At 37.9% G+C, this 15,990-nt stretch overlaps 1 protein-coding gene across 12 annotated transcripts in view; it reads left to right on the forward strand.

Moving 5' to 3' along the window:
- The window catches only part of ABLIM1 (actin binding LIM protein 1), a 216,306-nt gene that overhangs the window by 183,538 nt on the left and 16,778 nt on the right, over positions 1 to 15,990 (forward strand). For 8 of the 12 annotated variants that reach the window (XM_062580665.1, XM_062580670.1, XM_062580662.1 and 5 more), the window contains 3 exons: positions 10,666 to 10,770; positions 13,083 to 13,130; positions 15,407 to 15,553. In XM_062580665.1, coding sequence (XP_062436649.1) covers positions 10,666 to 10,770; positions 13,083 to 13,130; positions 15,407 to 15,553 — 300 coding nt within the window. The remainder of the gene's footprint in view (positions 1 to 10,665; positions 10,771 to 13,082; positions 13,131 to 15,406; positions 15,554 to 15,990) is intronic. The other 4 variants (XM_062580663.1, XM_062580667.1, XM_062580674.1 and 1 more) reach the window with 4 other exon arrangements.

The following is a 15,990-nucleotide window of genomic DNA, read 5'->3' on the forward strand; positions in this document are numbered from 1 at the left end:
TCAAGCTTATCGCTTCAGGTGATCTCAGCGTTGGCTTACCTGTTTTTGTTTCTTATATAGAACGCAGAAGTAATTCTGTAGAATTCATTATTTTGATCTTTGCCACCCTGCCTTGGGGTAGTTGTTAATGTTACTCTGTAATTTTCCTATGATGTTATTCATGTTGAATAATAAGACATATATATTTACCATTTTTCTCTTAATGCCACTTCTTATTGTCATGCTATTTGGAAGAACAGTTTCTCTCTGAATAAACTTAGTGGCCCCAGATAACTTCTCTTTGGCTTCCACCTATCCCTTGAGCGAGAAGTGAAACACTATATTGATGCTGTCAGCATAAAGCTCTTTAAACAATTTGAGTGTTACAAGTTTTGAAAAAGTTTGCAGCTTTTTCCTCCCATGGTGCCCTAGTTGGTGTTGGCAGCATTTTTGGAATGTCTTAAAACAATAGAAGGCAACTTGCGTGCCTCTTGGCTGATGTTTTTTGGTCAGGCTCTTTTCAAAACAGCTGCATTCTGAACTAATTGAGCATCAATGTTTGTGATGTTTGCATGATGGTAACAGGCTACTTTTTAATAACAAGACATAGATGAGAAGCTTATTAAACCAATGAATGTTATGCTAAAGTAGCAAAAGATTACAAATTTGAGCCTCTCTTCAAATACTTCCTGTAACTGTCTAACTTTTATGAACCCTTTGGTACATCTTTTAACCTTTTCTTCTTCCTACTTTTCAGAATCCTAATTGTTCAATGCTTTTTTTTTTCTTTCTTTGAAGCCTCCTTCCCTGCTTTTCTCTTATTGTTTTTCTTTGTTTTCATTTTGTCCTGCCCCCTGATTCCCTGCTGCTGCAGAGCTGCTCTCTACTGGTGTGCAGCAGTTGTCATACCTGCGCACTAGCAGTATCAGCTCCACTCACCATGACTCCCGCCCCAACTCCCCCTTTCGACACCACTTCATCCCCCATGTCAAAGGTAAGGAGACAGGCCTCTCCAGGGAGTACCATTCAGAGTGGAGATCTATTACCACTCTGTCAAAGCTAATAAGGTGCATCTCTGTAAGGTTGTCATTGGCTGTGTAGCTGAGCATGCCTCGAAATGTGCCATTACACTTACAGCTATATTAGAGTAGACATAATGTCCTTTCTCAGAGGAAATATGTCATTTCTAAGGGCCCTAGTTGAAGAGTCATTAAGCGATTACGTATTAGAAATACACAGGAAAGCATTTTCATTTACTGTTTAGAACCCATATGTGCTTAATTTAGCTTCTTTCTAGAACAGCACATGACAATCCATACAACAAGTGGCATATCAGATTTAATTAAAATTTCCACATTCTTAAAGCATGAAGTGACTACAAATATTGCCTGAAATCAAGGTGATAAAAACACACACAAAAAATTCATGCTGTACAAAGATCAATGGCAACAAGAATATTCATCATTATTAGTTGTATTGGTAATAATTAGCGCCCCACAAAAGCTAATCAGTAGGCCTCTCCTCAACTAGTGAGAATCAGCAAACTGCTGAAGGCAGTGGAGTTGCACAGATTTATACTAGCTGAGGATCTCATCCTTTCTGTTTTTTTTTTTTAATCTTTTACTTTTCATGGTTTGGTTTTTGGTGAGAGGTTTATTGTTCTCATGCTGTGTCTCTTCAAAGAGCTCATTCAGCTCATTAAGCTTTTAATTCTCTTTCATGCTTTCTATGAAGGTGGTTTTGCCTTTGCTTCTATTGGAGCACTCTCTGGCTTTGTCTTCTCTTCTGTTGGGGGAGAAGGTCATAGCCTATATTACCTGTAAGAGCTCAAAAAAACCAATTGAGTAAGCTGAGCATAATTTATATTCTGGCATCATTGATTAATGCAGATGATGACATCATTAAAAAGAGATGCAAAGAGCTTGTTGTCATGGACTTTCAAGAAATGCTAATAGATTTCAACATTTTATCTCTTCAAACACTGAAATCACCATTACTGATTTTAGTCTTGTATTTTACCTGATTATTTTCATTAATATGCACTTTTAACTTTCCTATTATGTTGCTATAAAAAAAAATCTTCCTTCAAACTTAAAAGATTGGGACCCTTAAAAATAGATACAATGCTCATTCCAGCATGCAATTAATCCATAAACTTTGCAATTTCAATATTTCTTTGCTGTAAATTTAAATTAATGCTCACATTCTTTCAAGTGGCATTTTCATCCTTTTTCTGTTGAGAAAATAGCTTCTTCAACAGATGTATCAGAAGAACTTGAAATCCATGAGTATTGTTTTCAGATTTCAGAAGAGCACCTATTGTGAAGATTATGTTTGTGGCTCAGTTATCAGTACAAATGGCCAAATAGGATTACAGCCACTATAGTGAAAGGGACAGGTATGTTTCTTTTCGGGTAGATGCATACAAAACATTATAAGAATCAACCACTTCATGAAAATTTTACATAAAGGTCATATGCCTGGACAGGATTCTTTGATCTAGTTTCAGCTGTTTTATCTTAACAAACCTCTCCAAAGCTCAGTTTCATGTCCATGTGACCGTGTTCACCATCTGAGGATGTGGTACACTGGAGTCGGGGCAAGTGGCAGGTATTCACATCTTGTAATTTACATGTCTGAATTGGGAGAGTGGTCTCCTAATTTTAGAATGAGAAGAAGCAGCACCTCCTCTAGGAGACCTGGAGCTCCTAAGTTAATGTGGTGGGAATATACCCATAGTTTTCATTCCATTCTGTTTTTTCTGTCTGAGGAGAAAAGAGATTACTCAACAAAAATACACTGCTGACTGTGTTTCAGTCTGGCTTCGTTCAACATCGCTGCAAGTTGAGTTCCCCTAAAGCATTGAGCCAAATGCAGACATTTATATAAAAAAAATACATAGATAAAGTGACATTTTGAGTATTTTTATTAATGATCTGGAAGAAAACATGCAATAATATTGCAGAGTTTCCTGATGACATAAAGACTGTGAGAATAGCAGTCAACAAAGAACATTGTTTTTCTCACTGAACAATGTGCAGGAAAATAACAGCCATTTTCATTGTAACCAGATGTAAGGTATATTTCTAAAGGATGTTGTTCATCTATACAAGCTGATGGAAAACAGTAGCTGTAAAAATGACTTAAAGGTTCTGGTGGATGGTAATCAGGAGAGCAGAAAGAGATGCTCCAGCTGAAAGAACTGTTGTAGTTTTTGGATGGATAAATAATAGAACAGCAGGTGCAAGTAGAGGTGTTAGATACTTGAATCATCCCTACAGTGGAATGCTAGTTACACAGTCCCAGCAGGATGGGTGATATAAGAAAAATTGCTAAAGCTTCAGAGAAGAACCATCAAAAAATTCCAGTCCTCCTAGTGAAAAGATTATGACTGTTAATCTGATAACACTATCAAATGAAAAGATTCAGTGGTGATTTGTTCAGCATCTATGTACCTGTGTAAAAGAAATACATGGTAGCAGAAGGCTTTCCACTGTAACAGACAGATGTAATAAGGTCCTATAATTGGACATTGGAATTAGGCAAAATCATCCTCATTTCTCTGACTTGTTTAAGGTAGAGATAGGTAGCTTTTGAAACTGCTTTGAAAAGGTTTCTTTTCTTCACATCCCTTAAAATGTTTAATCAATCAAATCTTTTCTTAAAAATATGCATGTTTAACCTACTCTCAGTAGATACTAGTCCTTTTGCCTGAACTTGAGGATTATAGTGGTTCCTACTGTCTTAAAACCTATAATACCACACAAAAGGCAAAATGTTGGGTGGAAGGGTTTGTAGTTGAACTAGTGCATTTCAGACAGTTGTATAAATTGTTTCACTGGTACAAAGGCAGTATAGCTAGAATAAATTATCCTACATGCAATGATGTATGATACAAATGTAAAGCGATCTCTGCATGCAGGTTATTGTCTTAGGACAAAATGGCCTGAAGTCCTATGTAATTTGGCCAGTATGTAAATGATCAGCTAAGTGCTCACAAAACCCAAACCTGAGACAAAAATTCATAATGTTCCTGAAGCTCTGGCTTTTCCTATAAAAAGATTATGATGGAAGATAGTTCTTAATCAAATGTAGTCAGAAAGCACATGTAGTATGTGTACACATTTATGCACCACCAGTGCATATGCAATTAAAGGAAGACAAGATTATAGGGAGAGGTAATATTTTTGTTAAATAAACTGTATTATTCTTACAACATGTAAGTATAAATGTTTTCATAGGAAGAGATAATATAGCTTGCCCAGCGTATGATTTCACAGTTTTGTTTGGTGCTTTTTGACATTCAAGTAGTGTTGGGTGAAGTTCAGTTGCACTGTACCTTTCACTATTCCATGTTTATAACTAGATATTCTGTTATCCAGTGATGGGGTTGATCTGAGTGTCCCACATGGCTCTTTATTTGTCTTCCTTGTATGCTACATGTATTCAAGTACCTCCTTTTTACATCTGTGCAGCAGAGAAGAAAGATTGATTTGGTTGCATCTAATGACTTCTTGATCTTATTATCCATAAGGGGATGCCTTGGGTATTCTGGTTATCCTTTTCCAAAGTTTAAAGAACTGTCTTTACCCTTGGAAGTGGCATTTTTATGCCTACCAGAGAATTAGACCCTTGTGGATACCTCTAAAAAGAGGACTATAGCCCTGTCTGGGGTTAATTTGATGCGACACACTTGTGCTGATTCAAAGAAGAGGCATCATGTGATCTCCTTTGTACTTGGTCATCTTCTTTCAAAGCCACTTGAGCCTTTAGCAGGGAGGTGAATTGTGTGTAACCTTGTAAGGTAAATATTTCTGAAAACTTTATCTTTTATTTCTTTAGGAATCACAAAGTGTGGATCATGCCATAGCTGCTTTGGTAGAGACACATGATTTCCAAAAATCGTAATGATAAAGAAAGTAGTATATGACGTGTTGCACCAGTGTATATTATTTTATTTCATCAAGCCAGGAAAATTGGCATGGGCTCTCCATTGAATTTGGGCATGTCTTGATAGTGCTCTGTCTCTGCTATGAAAGAGTGAAAACAAGTCTATAAATGAAAGAAACCCTGACTCTAATGAACTCAGAGACAAAACTCTCATTTGGAGCCAGGATTTCATGTCATGTGCCTAAAATTTTTCAGAGGCACTCCAAAATATTGCAAAGCTTCTGTAAGATGTCTGAGTAAAAAGTGCTCTGAGTTGAAAGGCCCTTCCCATAGTCCTTCGTAAGTCGCGCAGACCTTCCCATAATGAATCTGCCCACTTTCATAATGAATTTGGGCTTGGTTTTCACGAATTCCTGCTTTGCTTATATAATCTTCCCTCAGGCAGTCTCTGAAATCCAGTACTCTCTGTGTGTGATAGCTATTTCCAAGGTTTTGCAGAAGCAGCTGAGAGTTCTGCTCTGGAACATAGCCATGCTTTAGCTGTTTTAGGACTTTCTGTTCTGTGTGGAAAATATGGGCTATACATCTAGGCAAGCTGATGAATGGTAGTCTGACAAAATCTAAAAGGGACTTAGGCTTTCAAGTGCTGTAGAGCTCACTTTCCTGGGTTGGTTCAGAAGTACAGCAACTAAATCACAAGTTGACAGAAGGCTCAGTTTTGGTTGCGTACTAGGTTTTTTGGCCTGATTCCTTAAATTCAGCTTGTGAATCACAGGTTGGCCTAGTGGTGAACTCTTGAAAGCAGCAGGAACCTGCATTATGTTGTGCTGTATATTAGTGAAGCAATTATATCCCTGACCACTGCAGGTCATGATGTGCTGCATCGTTTTCAGTTGAATGCAATTTTTCTTTGAACTTGAAAGTATTTATTCCCTTCAGCAAGAAACCTAACAAGATGTTTTATATCCTGGAGTCAAAAGAAAAACAGTGCCATTTTCCTGAAAGACTGACCAGAGTGTGATCAATCATTTTTATTCACTTCAAAATCCTTTCTTTTGTGCATCTCCTGTGATATCCTGCAAAAATTAAAATAACCTGTAGTAGCATTCTTTCATTCTCCACTAAGTTACTAAGTTCTGTTTTACCTCTTCCTTCTCCTTTTTACCTTTCCTTTTTATGTTTTCCTTCTTTTACTTTTTTTGCAGTTCATTTTACATCACTGTGTTATCTGTGCATGACTGAGGAGGAGCAAGAGAAGGCAGTGCATTCATTTTCACTGTCTTCACTGCATAGTTTCTTGAGAGTTTTCTTGTGTCTTAAGTGCTGGAAGTGTGAATGTATGACTACCAAGATGGCTGTTAGATGCTATGCCATTTTTGGCTGCTCTTCAAAACAGCTTATAAAAAATATTGGCCACAGTGTGCTTCTCTTTGCCAGAAAAATTCCAGGTTTTTGTGTCCTTTCCCCTCCTTCATCATAATATATATGTGTATATTTATATATATGGTTTAGCTCTATAGTGATGTATGTTGTAGTATTTACTGGAGCTGTTCTTTGTAAGAGACTTCAATAGAAGTGGAAGAAAAATGGGAAGTTTGTTGCAAATTTCATTCACTTAAATTTCTGTGTCATGCAGCTGACACCTGCTCCCTGAGGGAACAGAGCCAGCAGCCAAATGTGATAGCATGGCTGTCAGGGCAGGAGTCTTGCCAGCTAGGGCCCATCCCATAGCCTTGAGCAAGCTGACCAAGGCAGGTCCAGGGATAGTAGCCAGGTTCACCCAAGAGTCCACATCCCCAGACAAATCTCTGGTAACAAGGCAGGTCTGAGGTTAAGCTGGAAAGGCATCAGCAAGTTAGGGTTAGGATCAGGTCCAGTGATGTTAACCAGGGCAGACACAAGCCAGTGATCACCATGCAGGTCCATATTGATGGAGCAGGTCTGAGGTCAAGCCAGGAAGTCAATCCACAGATCAGGGTCCAGGTCAGTGAGGTCTGAGGCATGACTGTGACAGAATTGGAGCTTGGGCAAAGCCCAGCAATATGGCCTTAGCTTAAAAGCAACTCCAAAGGGAAAGGGGAAAGGGAGCAAGGCAGCCTTGTTGAGGCCTCCCAGCAGAGTTGTCTGGCAGAGCTCCTTCCAAGGTCACCAGAGGGCAGATCGTTGCTCTCAGCTGCACAATCTCTTGCTTAGACCTGAGTTCAAGCAGCAAAACCCCCAGGAGGGGGGATGCTCTCCAGGTCATTACGTTGGGTTTGATTCCAGATTGGTTCTGTACCAGGGTCCTTCATCCTGAGGAAAGACAGGATCAGATCTAAACCTGGACAGTCTAGACGTTTTCATAGACAGTAGATTGCTGGAGCAAACCAGTCATATCTAATTTATGTACTTTGCTTGTGTCAAACCTAGAAAGCCAGATGTTGTCATCTGTGAGATCCAGTGTATAGGATAGAAAATATTGCTAGAATTTCAGGAGCAGCTGTCATTGTACACGCTTTTTCCATTCCTATAATAATCACAGCAGTAGTTGGCCTAACTGTTTAGGACTCTTCAACTTCTGGCCTATCAATTCCTCCAGTCTTCCGTTGTACCAGCCCCATATCATCTGAGATATATCTGAGTTCACTCTGCCTGTGCTTCTGAGACACCTTGAACTATCTTTTTTGACTGTATTACTCTGCTAAGGTGAAGGACTCACAGCTGCTAGCCTTTTCTGGACCTTTACGCACTGCCTACAGTTCAACAAATGCCTATTAGATCTGCATTGCTTATTAGAGATTATTTTTGGCTCAAGGTATTGCCATTTTCCAACAAAATCCGAAAAATTCCCAAGCAAAGTCCAGAATGATACTCCTAAACTTTTATGCTCATTAGAACTATTTTAACTGGAACCTTAAAGCTGTTCAAAATAAAGCTGTACAACTGTTCTTAGCAAAATTGAGACTTAGTGTTTTTTTCCAGCTGAAATATAGCAGTTCTACATAGATTTTACAGATTTGTTTCAGTAAAATAAACACAAAAAGAAAAAAAAAAGATTCAGAAAAATATTTGGTAGTTTAGGACCAAAACATTTTGGTTTTCTACGTAACTCAGTGATTTTTGAGGACTACAGCAAACTGAAACAATTATATTCATGATTTTATGCAGAAGCATGTTCCTGAACATAAACTTTAACACAAAATTCTTCTTTCATAAACAGTGGTTGTTTTTACAGCTGCTTCTGGAGTACTCTAAGCCTCGTTGTGAGGGTGATCATCATGGATGATCTAATGAGAGTCTAAACAGATATACCATTCTCTCCTGCAGTGGTTACAGTTAATGAGCCTGCCATCTCAGAAAGTGTGAGGAAGTGTCAAGCCTAGAAAGTTTTTTCTGTACTAGAGTCATTAGAAAGACTGACACTGTACAGGAACCCAAGGAAATACGATGCAATAAAAACACCCGTAAAGCGACATGTGCAGGATCATACCAGTCTTATTGTGGCTGTATGAACTATATAATGTTAGAAGTTCTCTCTAAACAAATTATCAGTGTACCAGATGTAAGATTAGCCATCATACTTTTATGGACTTGGTTGTGTCTAGCTGAAATAAAGAAGAGATATAAGAAGTCTCTCTTCCCTATATTTGCAGTGCTGGTGATAGAAGCCTTGTAAAATTAACATGTCCACATTCTAAGAAAAGTAAAAAAACAAGTAAGCATTTTGACTATCATCTCCCAGCAGGTGAAACATACTTGTGGCTTCTCTCCTGTGACAGTCTACAGTTCAATAAATCTGTCTTGATTCTTCTCTTTCATTGAATTTATTCATTGCTAACAGAATCTGGAAGGCAGAATGACCTGTGTGCATAAAGGTTATAAATTTTGGAATGAGCTGTATCTTCAAACCTTCCCAATATTGGAGTTTTTCTGTATTAAATAATGTTTTTTCTGAAAAATAACTTATAATCTCTTCTTAGAAATAAAAGACGAGTAAAATAAGTTTAACCAAGTTTGAAATGCCTTGACAGTAAAATATCTAAGGATGGACTAGTAGAAGACAAGGTTGGAATTTCCAATTAAAGGACAATAGATTGAGATACGACAATGTTACTTGAAATAATCATTCATTCTGCTATTCAAAGCTAGTAAGTCTAGTGTTGATTGTTATCTGACCAGAAACTCAACATCATGGGACCCAAAATGTTCTGCGGGTGACAGAACAGCATATTGGGAGATATAATGTACAATAAGTCATTCAGGGCCAAAGTATCAAATTGGTATATACAGAATTGTGACATGCATTCATCTGGACAAATTGTACAATCAAGTCCCCCAAACTGTGTGTGTGTGTAGTTTTTAAAGCATGTGCGTGTTAATAATGTAACTCATATGCTGACAGAGGATACATGGCACAGCAAGATACGTAAAGAACATTCTGTTGCCCTTCTAGTGCCTTTTAGATTAAAAGGTGACCCCTCTAGTAAAAGAGGAGTGTAAAAAATTTTTTTTCTCCTCTCCCACCAAACAATATGTAAATAAGAAGTGTGCTGAGTCAGAGGTTTCAGATGCTCTAATGCGACAAGGAAATTGCAGCTGAAAGGAGGCCTGCAATTTCTTTTCTGTTGTGTTTTATAGCTCTCTTACACTTGTCTCCTACTTTTTTCTTGGTTTGTTGATAAGTTCTGCTGGATTTTTTATTCTTTTTTGCAGGAATAAATTGAAGGGGTTGATGCTCCCCAACCCTTCATATTTGTGGTCACTCACACCCATGCAAAATGAGAACTCAGGCAGACTATTTCTGCTTGTGACAGTTTGCACTAGTTTGAAGAAATGCATGAAGTAAAAGGCAACATCATTCTTTTATGGTATATACACAGTCTTTAGAAATCTGGCTCTTAAGTCTTGATCCTTAGGGATCAATTTGCATAGTTCTGTAGCAGCCTTCTGGTCCTGACAGCCAGAGGATCTTTCAGGACTGTTGGATTAATATGGTGGGTTGTTAGAAGGCAAATAAATGGTTCTGATAAGAATAATCTTATAAATAAAGCTTAATTTTTTAGACATTAGATTTAGGTTTACTGAATCAGCAGTCACGAAGTATTGTTATTAGAACAAAATTTGGCATTGACAGAGATTTGGGTGACACCAGTGATTGTGGTGCCACAATCAGGTGGGCTGCTTTCCTTTACAAATTATTTTGCCTTAAGGTATCAAAAATTTACTATCAAAGGGCTAAACCAGTGAAAGAGTATGTAAGGAACAGTTATGCCTTGTGATATGGGCCCGGTGCCCAACAGCTATTTTCTGTCTCTAGCTTCTGTGATCTTTTGATTTAGGGTATTGTAGTAGCTGCCAACACCTGCTTTTACCTGCTTGGAAGGTGGTTTTATTTTGACTTTGCATGTAAACTACTATGCTCCATGCCTGTGACTTTTAACCCCGAATGTCAGCCTACATACTAAATCATTGTCAAATGACCCTCCGTTATTCTTTTCCACCTTGCTCATCTAACCATCAGCTACCAGCACAGAGCTCCTACCTGCATGCCATCAGAATGAGTGGGAGCTGCTAAAACTCAACTCCGGTCTAAACATGAAGCTTTGTCTCTGCAGGAATGTCAGAAAGCAATGTCAGCAGGGCTGCCAGATGGTGTTATTGTTTGCATTTATATTTTTGGTTCAAACTGCTTTCCTCCCTGGAAGTTTCGATTCCACTGATTTTTGGTTGGGTTTGATTGGGCTTTTTTATTTGTTTATTTATTTATTTTATAGCTCTCCCTCTTCTCATTTTGTTTTCTCCATTCTTTCATTGGAGGCAATGAGCCGTCCAGCGGTCGGAACTCCCCTGTCCCCTATCGGCCAGACAGCCGCCCTCTCACTCCAACTTACGCTCAGGCCCCTAAACATTTCCATGTTCCAGGTAGGAGCTGGCACAGTGTGTGTCTCGGTGTCCTGTCACAGTGTAGAATGTAGCCTTTGTAACTTTTGTCTTGTCTCCATTGTTTCACGCTGTTTACCGTGGGATGCACACACAATGTTGGGGACTGCCTGCTCCTGAGCTTGCTGAGAGGAGTATTGTGTTAAGAAATTCTTGGGATGCATCATGGTTTATGCCTTGTTTTGTCAATCAGGTATTTAACTGTTAGAATGCCTTGTTTTTCAGGGTCTGTTAACAGGCCATGAGGTGGACATGAGTTACATAGGGCCCGATTCTTCTCCCAGTTGCACTAGCTCAGCACCAGTGTAACTCTGCTAACTTTGGAGGAATTGGTTTTGATTTACAGTGGCATGCAGGAAAGAGCTGACCAGTGAACAATTACATATGCAGTTCATTGTCTGTCCTGTCATGACTTGCTTCAGTCTTGAAGCAAACAGTTCTAGCTTAATGTAGTTTTCTTTTTAACTGAGTGAAGACTTTTCTGTACTTGTTTCATAAATTGGCTTGGTGTCCCCATAGAGACCTACAGATCTGCAAGGATATGTGTGAATCAAAACGTCCTGTCTACAAAGGGCGGTCTCTTAAAGTCAGCTGCGCAATTCTTCCAGCCTGTGAGAAGATCCTCTGTTTTTTATTTTGATGGGAAGAGGGTATGTGTCCCTTGGGCTGTGGACATACATCTTCTGACTGCAGCAGTGCTAGCTGAAAGCTTTACTCTATCCAGTTATTCCTCAAGTCATCTTCAGTCAGTACTCTTCACACTGCCAAGATTATTTTTCCTTCTCCTTCCCTCAAATCTGGCAGATAAACTGTTTGTGTGAACTCTCCCGTTAAGTCAGTACGAGCTGGCTTGGCTAAAGCAGGCTATTTGAGCTGCTTATGCTAATGTGGCTCATGTTGACTTGCGTAAATGAAGGTGCACTTGCATGAATAGCTCTGTTGAGTAATAATCTCTGTCTTGGTGGGAGTGATTGGTTGGTGGGAGAGAGATCCTGTTCAGCTGGCACAGTGCAACTGCAGAAGGAGCTATGTTCTAGCTTTCTGATGTAGGCCTGCACAAAAGTACTGCATGACTACCCTTGTAGTGTTTATACCTATTTGCTATTCAAGTAGGCACAACAGATATGAGAAAGAAATATTGTGGTGTCTTTGTATGCAATGAATTTGACTATTTAGTCAAGGATGTAGGGTTCTGTAGAGTAAGATTTGCCTCTATTTCCATAGATTTCTAGGTTTACATTGCCTTAAAGCCAAAGGCAAAGTTGTCTCTTGTACTTTAATTGGCTCTGTGATATATAGTACGTCTTTCTAAAATTTTTTTTGATCTTTTTGCCACTGTAATTGAAAAAATTTTAAGGGAATAAGAAATAGCAAAATTGTTTTCTGACATGAATTTTCTAGTTTCTGGTAACTCACAAATTGTAATAGGAGTCTGAGTTTGATTTTGCACTGCAGCATTAGTTTTGGATTAACTTATGTATTTTTAGCTGTACAGAATACATGAAGTGTTGTGAGTTTTCTGAACAAACAACTTCCTCTGTTAGACATCATTGTTTTGGAAAATATTAGATCTTTTAGACAAGCAGTAGATTTACTGCATTAGAGTTCTGGGAAGTGCTTTTATTCTAATTTACATTGATAGCGGGCAACATAGTGGTCTCTACATTAAAAAAAAATACAAAAGATCTCTCCTTGTGGTTTGAGAATTAGCATTATATCAGTTAACATCATGTAAAGCATCCCTTTGATTCAGTGAAGTCTACCTGTTGCTGACTGATTGAAATAGCGTATCAGGCAGCTATTTTGTTCTCTGTGTTTAAAGTGAACTGTAGGCTCGTTGCATTCTCCTCAACTCAGTCCAGCTAGTCAGCTGGAAAGGAAATTGAGTTGTTACAGCTGAAGCACAATTTCCCACAGAAATTATTTGGGGTAGTTTTCCCCAAATTGCTTGCATCTTCAACATTGAATTTCTTGTTTGTTTGCATTTCCACTCTAACTTTTATACCAGTAACAGTCTTCTGAATGTTTAAAATGGATTGTTCATGACTTAGATGCATCCATGTGTTACAGAATAAGCTCCAAAGGACTTCATGTTACATCTTTGACTTTTCACTTGTTCTTTTATTTTCTTTTTGTCAAATAAACTGGTTCTGTGTAAAACTAGGATTAGTTTCCTGCTTTTTCTTGTGCTACATCCTTGATTTGGTCTGTTTATTGTTTCAGTGTTGGAGTTATCTTTTTCTATAGCCGAAGTAGTTTCCCTATTCACTTTTTTTTACTACTTAATTTCACAGATCAAGGCATCAACATTTACAGAAAACCACCAATCTACAAACAACACGGTAAATGATCTATTTTTATTTCAAAATCAGTGTCAACTAAACTAAGATACACAGACTAGTGCAAAACAAATAAAATTTAATGTATGAGCATTAAAAATGAGAAATCCAAATTTTAAACCACTTTTATTGCATGTCCTGCTGATTGACTATGTTTTAAAGCATGTTGTTTGATTTGTATCATATGGTTTAAATATTGGCCATGTTGATGTTAATAGCAAAATTGCCGCTAACTGGGATTTTACTGTCTCTTTAGCATTGTAATGCCTTTCTGCATTTCACTTCTTTAAGTTTATTATTTTCAGAGTACAGGTATTCGTCGTGGTAAAATGGATTAGCAACAGTCCATTCTCTGACAGGAACTTCACAGAAAATATTTGTTTTAGACAAAAAATGTACAATTCGTTATCTCATCAGCAAAGGTGGACATTTTATCATCAGACTGGAATTCCAAATGTACCTGTGCTTTAACTAAGAATCTTCAGTTTATTGAAGAGAATAGGTTACTTACCACTGACAGGGCTAATTTGACTGTCAAACCCTGTAAAACAGCTCAGGTAGTATACTCTATTTTTTTTTCCAGTGTTTAGATTAGAATTGGACAATAGTGTTTATAGTCTGGAAAGTTTACATTAGTCGTGGTTTTAGCAAGCCTGAAATAACAAAGGTAGAGGCCAACTGCCTTTAATACTGCTGAGCAAGTATTATAAATATAAGTAAATGTGTCCACTTTTACCCTTCTGTTGTGAAAAGAAAACTAAATAGGAGAAGATTTTTATGTAATTTGCTAAAAGACAGATATGTCTACTTCTTAAACGCTTTGAGTTTGCCTCCCTTTGCAGACTATTAAGTGAAATTTATTTAGGATCAAGTAGTGAATGAGTAGTACTATACATTTTAGATAAACAATTGGCTGAGAGCCATTTGATTAAAATGATTAAGAAATACAGGGAAATCCTCTCTCTAGACAAGAGCGAGCATCCAAAGAACAACAAAATTGTGGTTTTACATCCGTTTTCTTTTCCTTTTTCCTTTTCAAGTTTTGAAACCATATGCTCATTTTAGAAAGTCTTAACATTATTTTTGTTTATTTTTATGGTTTTAATGTGTCTCCTCACATCCCATTAACATGTGAATGTTTAACCACTGACATCACCAATTCTAATATGTAAGTACTATTTGAAGTCATGCTTTTGTAAACTGACCATTCTTACATGCTTGTAATTATACTTAAGAGTTTCCCTATCATAAAATTCGCAGACTTCCCAATGACATCTAATACTGTTGTTTTTAGACTACCTTGAATGGATTGGATGAGCAATGCCCATAGATTAATGGCAATAAGGATATCTCAATCCCTTGTGTTGCTTAGAAATCTCAACTTTGACTAGTGAACATTTTACATGTTAAAAATGAATCTTTTATTGAGAACCATGTCCTCGTATAAGTTAAGGTGATTTGGTCAAATAGTTTGCAGAAAAGACATAGTTAGGGCTATTTTTATTACAAACTGAAGTTGGTTGGATTTTTTTTATGTCAAGAAGTGAAAGCCACAATGCACATCCCCATATGATTTTAAGAGATGGTAGCTCAGACTAGAATCTTAAATGTGTGTCACACTACTGAGCTGGGTTATTGGTGAGGTTCGTTTCACTGGAAATCCCTTTCCCTGCTGAGGTCATCTGAATGGAGTTTAGTATTTATTAATAAATTCACATTTACTTTTATTACTGCATGTTAATTACAAAATACATAAGCAGAAAAAATCCAGTGGCTAAATAAATGTATCTGTTTGCTTCAGGTTTTTCTTTTTTGTTTTTGTTTTACAGCTTTTCACAGAAGCTGTAAATAATAAGCTTTAGTGAAGCTAGTGCTGTCCCTCTGAACTGTTTCGGTTTTCTTGCCCTAGAGGGAAGACGAGCCAGCATATTAGAGCATTTCATTAATAGTCAGATCTCCTCAGGAGATATTGGCACACCATTAGCTTGAATTTTCTCACTCTTGCTTAATCTTTCTAACAACGTAAAACCGTAGTAAAATCCAAGGCTGATTTGGGGTTATTTTGAGGGTGGGATGAGGGAAGGGAGGAGGGTTTGGTCACAAGATACTAGCAGGAGGAAGACATTTCTTTGCTTCAAATTGCAGTTAAAAAGGCAAGACATGAACATGTTCACTTTTGAAAATGAACTTCTTGTAAAGCATAAAATTTTGCCAAAATAAGGAAAACCTTTACATTGATACAGATTATTACATAGCTAAGTTCCCTGATTGCCATCTAGATGCAGCTGCTTTGGCAGCACAGAGCAAGTCTTCTGAGGATATCATCAAGTCCTCCAAGTTCCCAGCAGCCCATGCACCAGCACCCAACGAGATACCAAAGATTGAGACGGACCACTGGCCAGGTCCTCCCTCCCTTGCGGCCGTAGGTATGCAAAAGAAAGATGGTACAAGTGATGCGGATTAAAAGGTACTCATAACCAAAGTAGATTAATATTGACTCTGTAAAACCCAGCAGCGAGGACTGTGTCCACCCCTTATCTTCACTGCAAAGTGTAGTCCTTCTGGTGAAACGTCTGGATGTCCATGTATTTATAACTGTTGAACAGGGCTGAGGAGAAGATGTTTTGCAGAAGTACATTGGAATTGTTCACGAAGATACTAACCCACAGACAAATAGTGAACTCCCATTAAGTAGTTTACAAACAGGATATGTCATGCAAGCTTGACTTCTTTCAGTTATTGTTTATATAGTCCTTTAATCCTAAACTAGTAGTAAACATTTAATGGAAAATGTCACTACTTCTGGCCACATAGCTATTTCTGTGGCAAAAAGCAATGACTGCAGTGGAATGGTAAGTAGGCT

Source organism: Rhea pennata, chromosome 7, assembly GCF_028389875.1.
Source record: "Rhea pennata isolate bPtePen1 chromosome 7, bPtePen1.pri, whole genome shotgun sequence".
Lineage (NCBI taxonomy): Eukaryota > Metazoa > Chordata > Aves > Rheiformes > Rheidae > Rhea > Rhea pennata.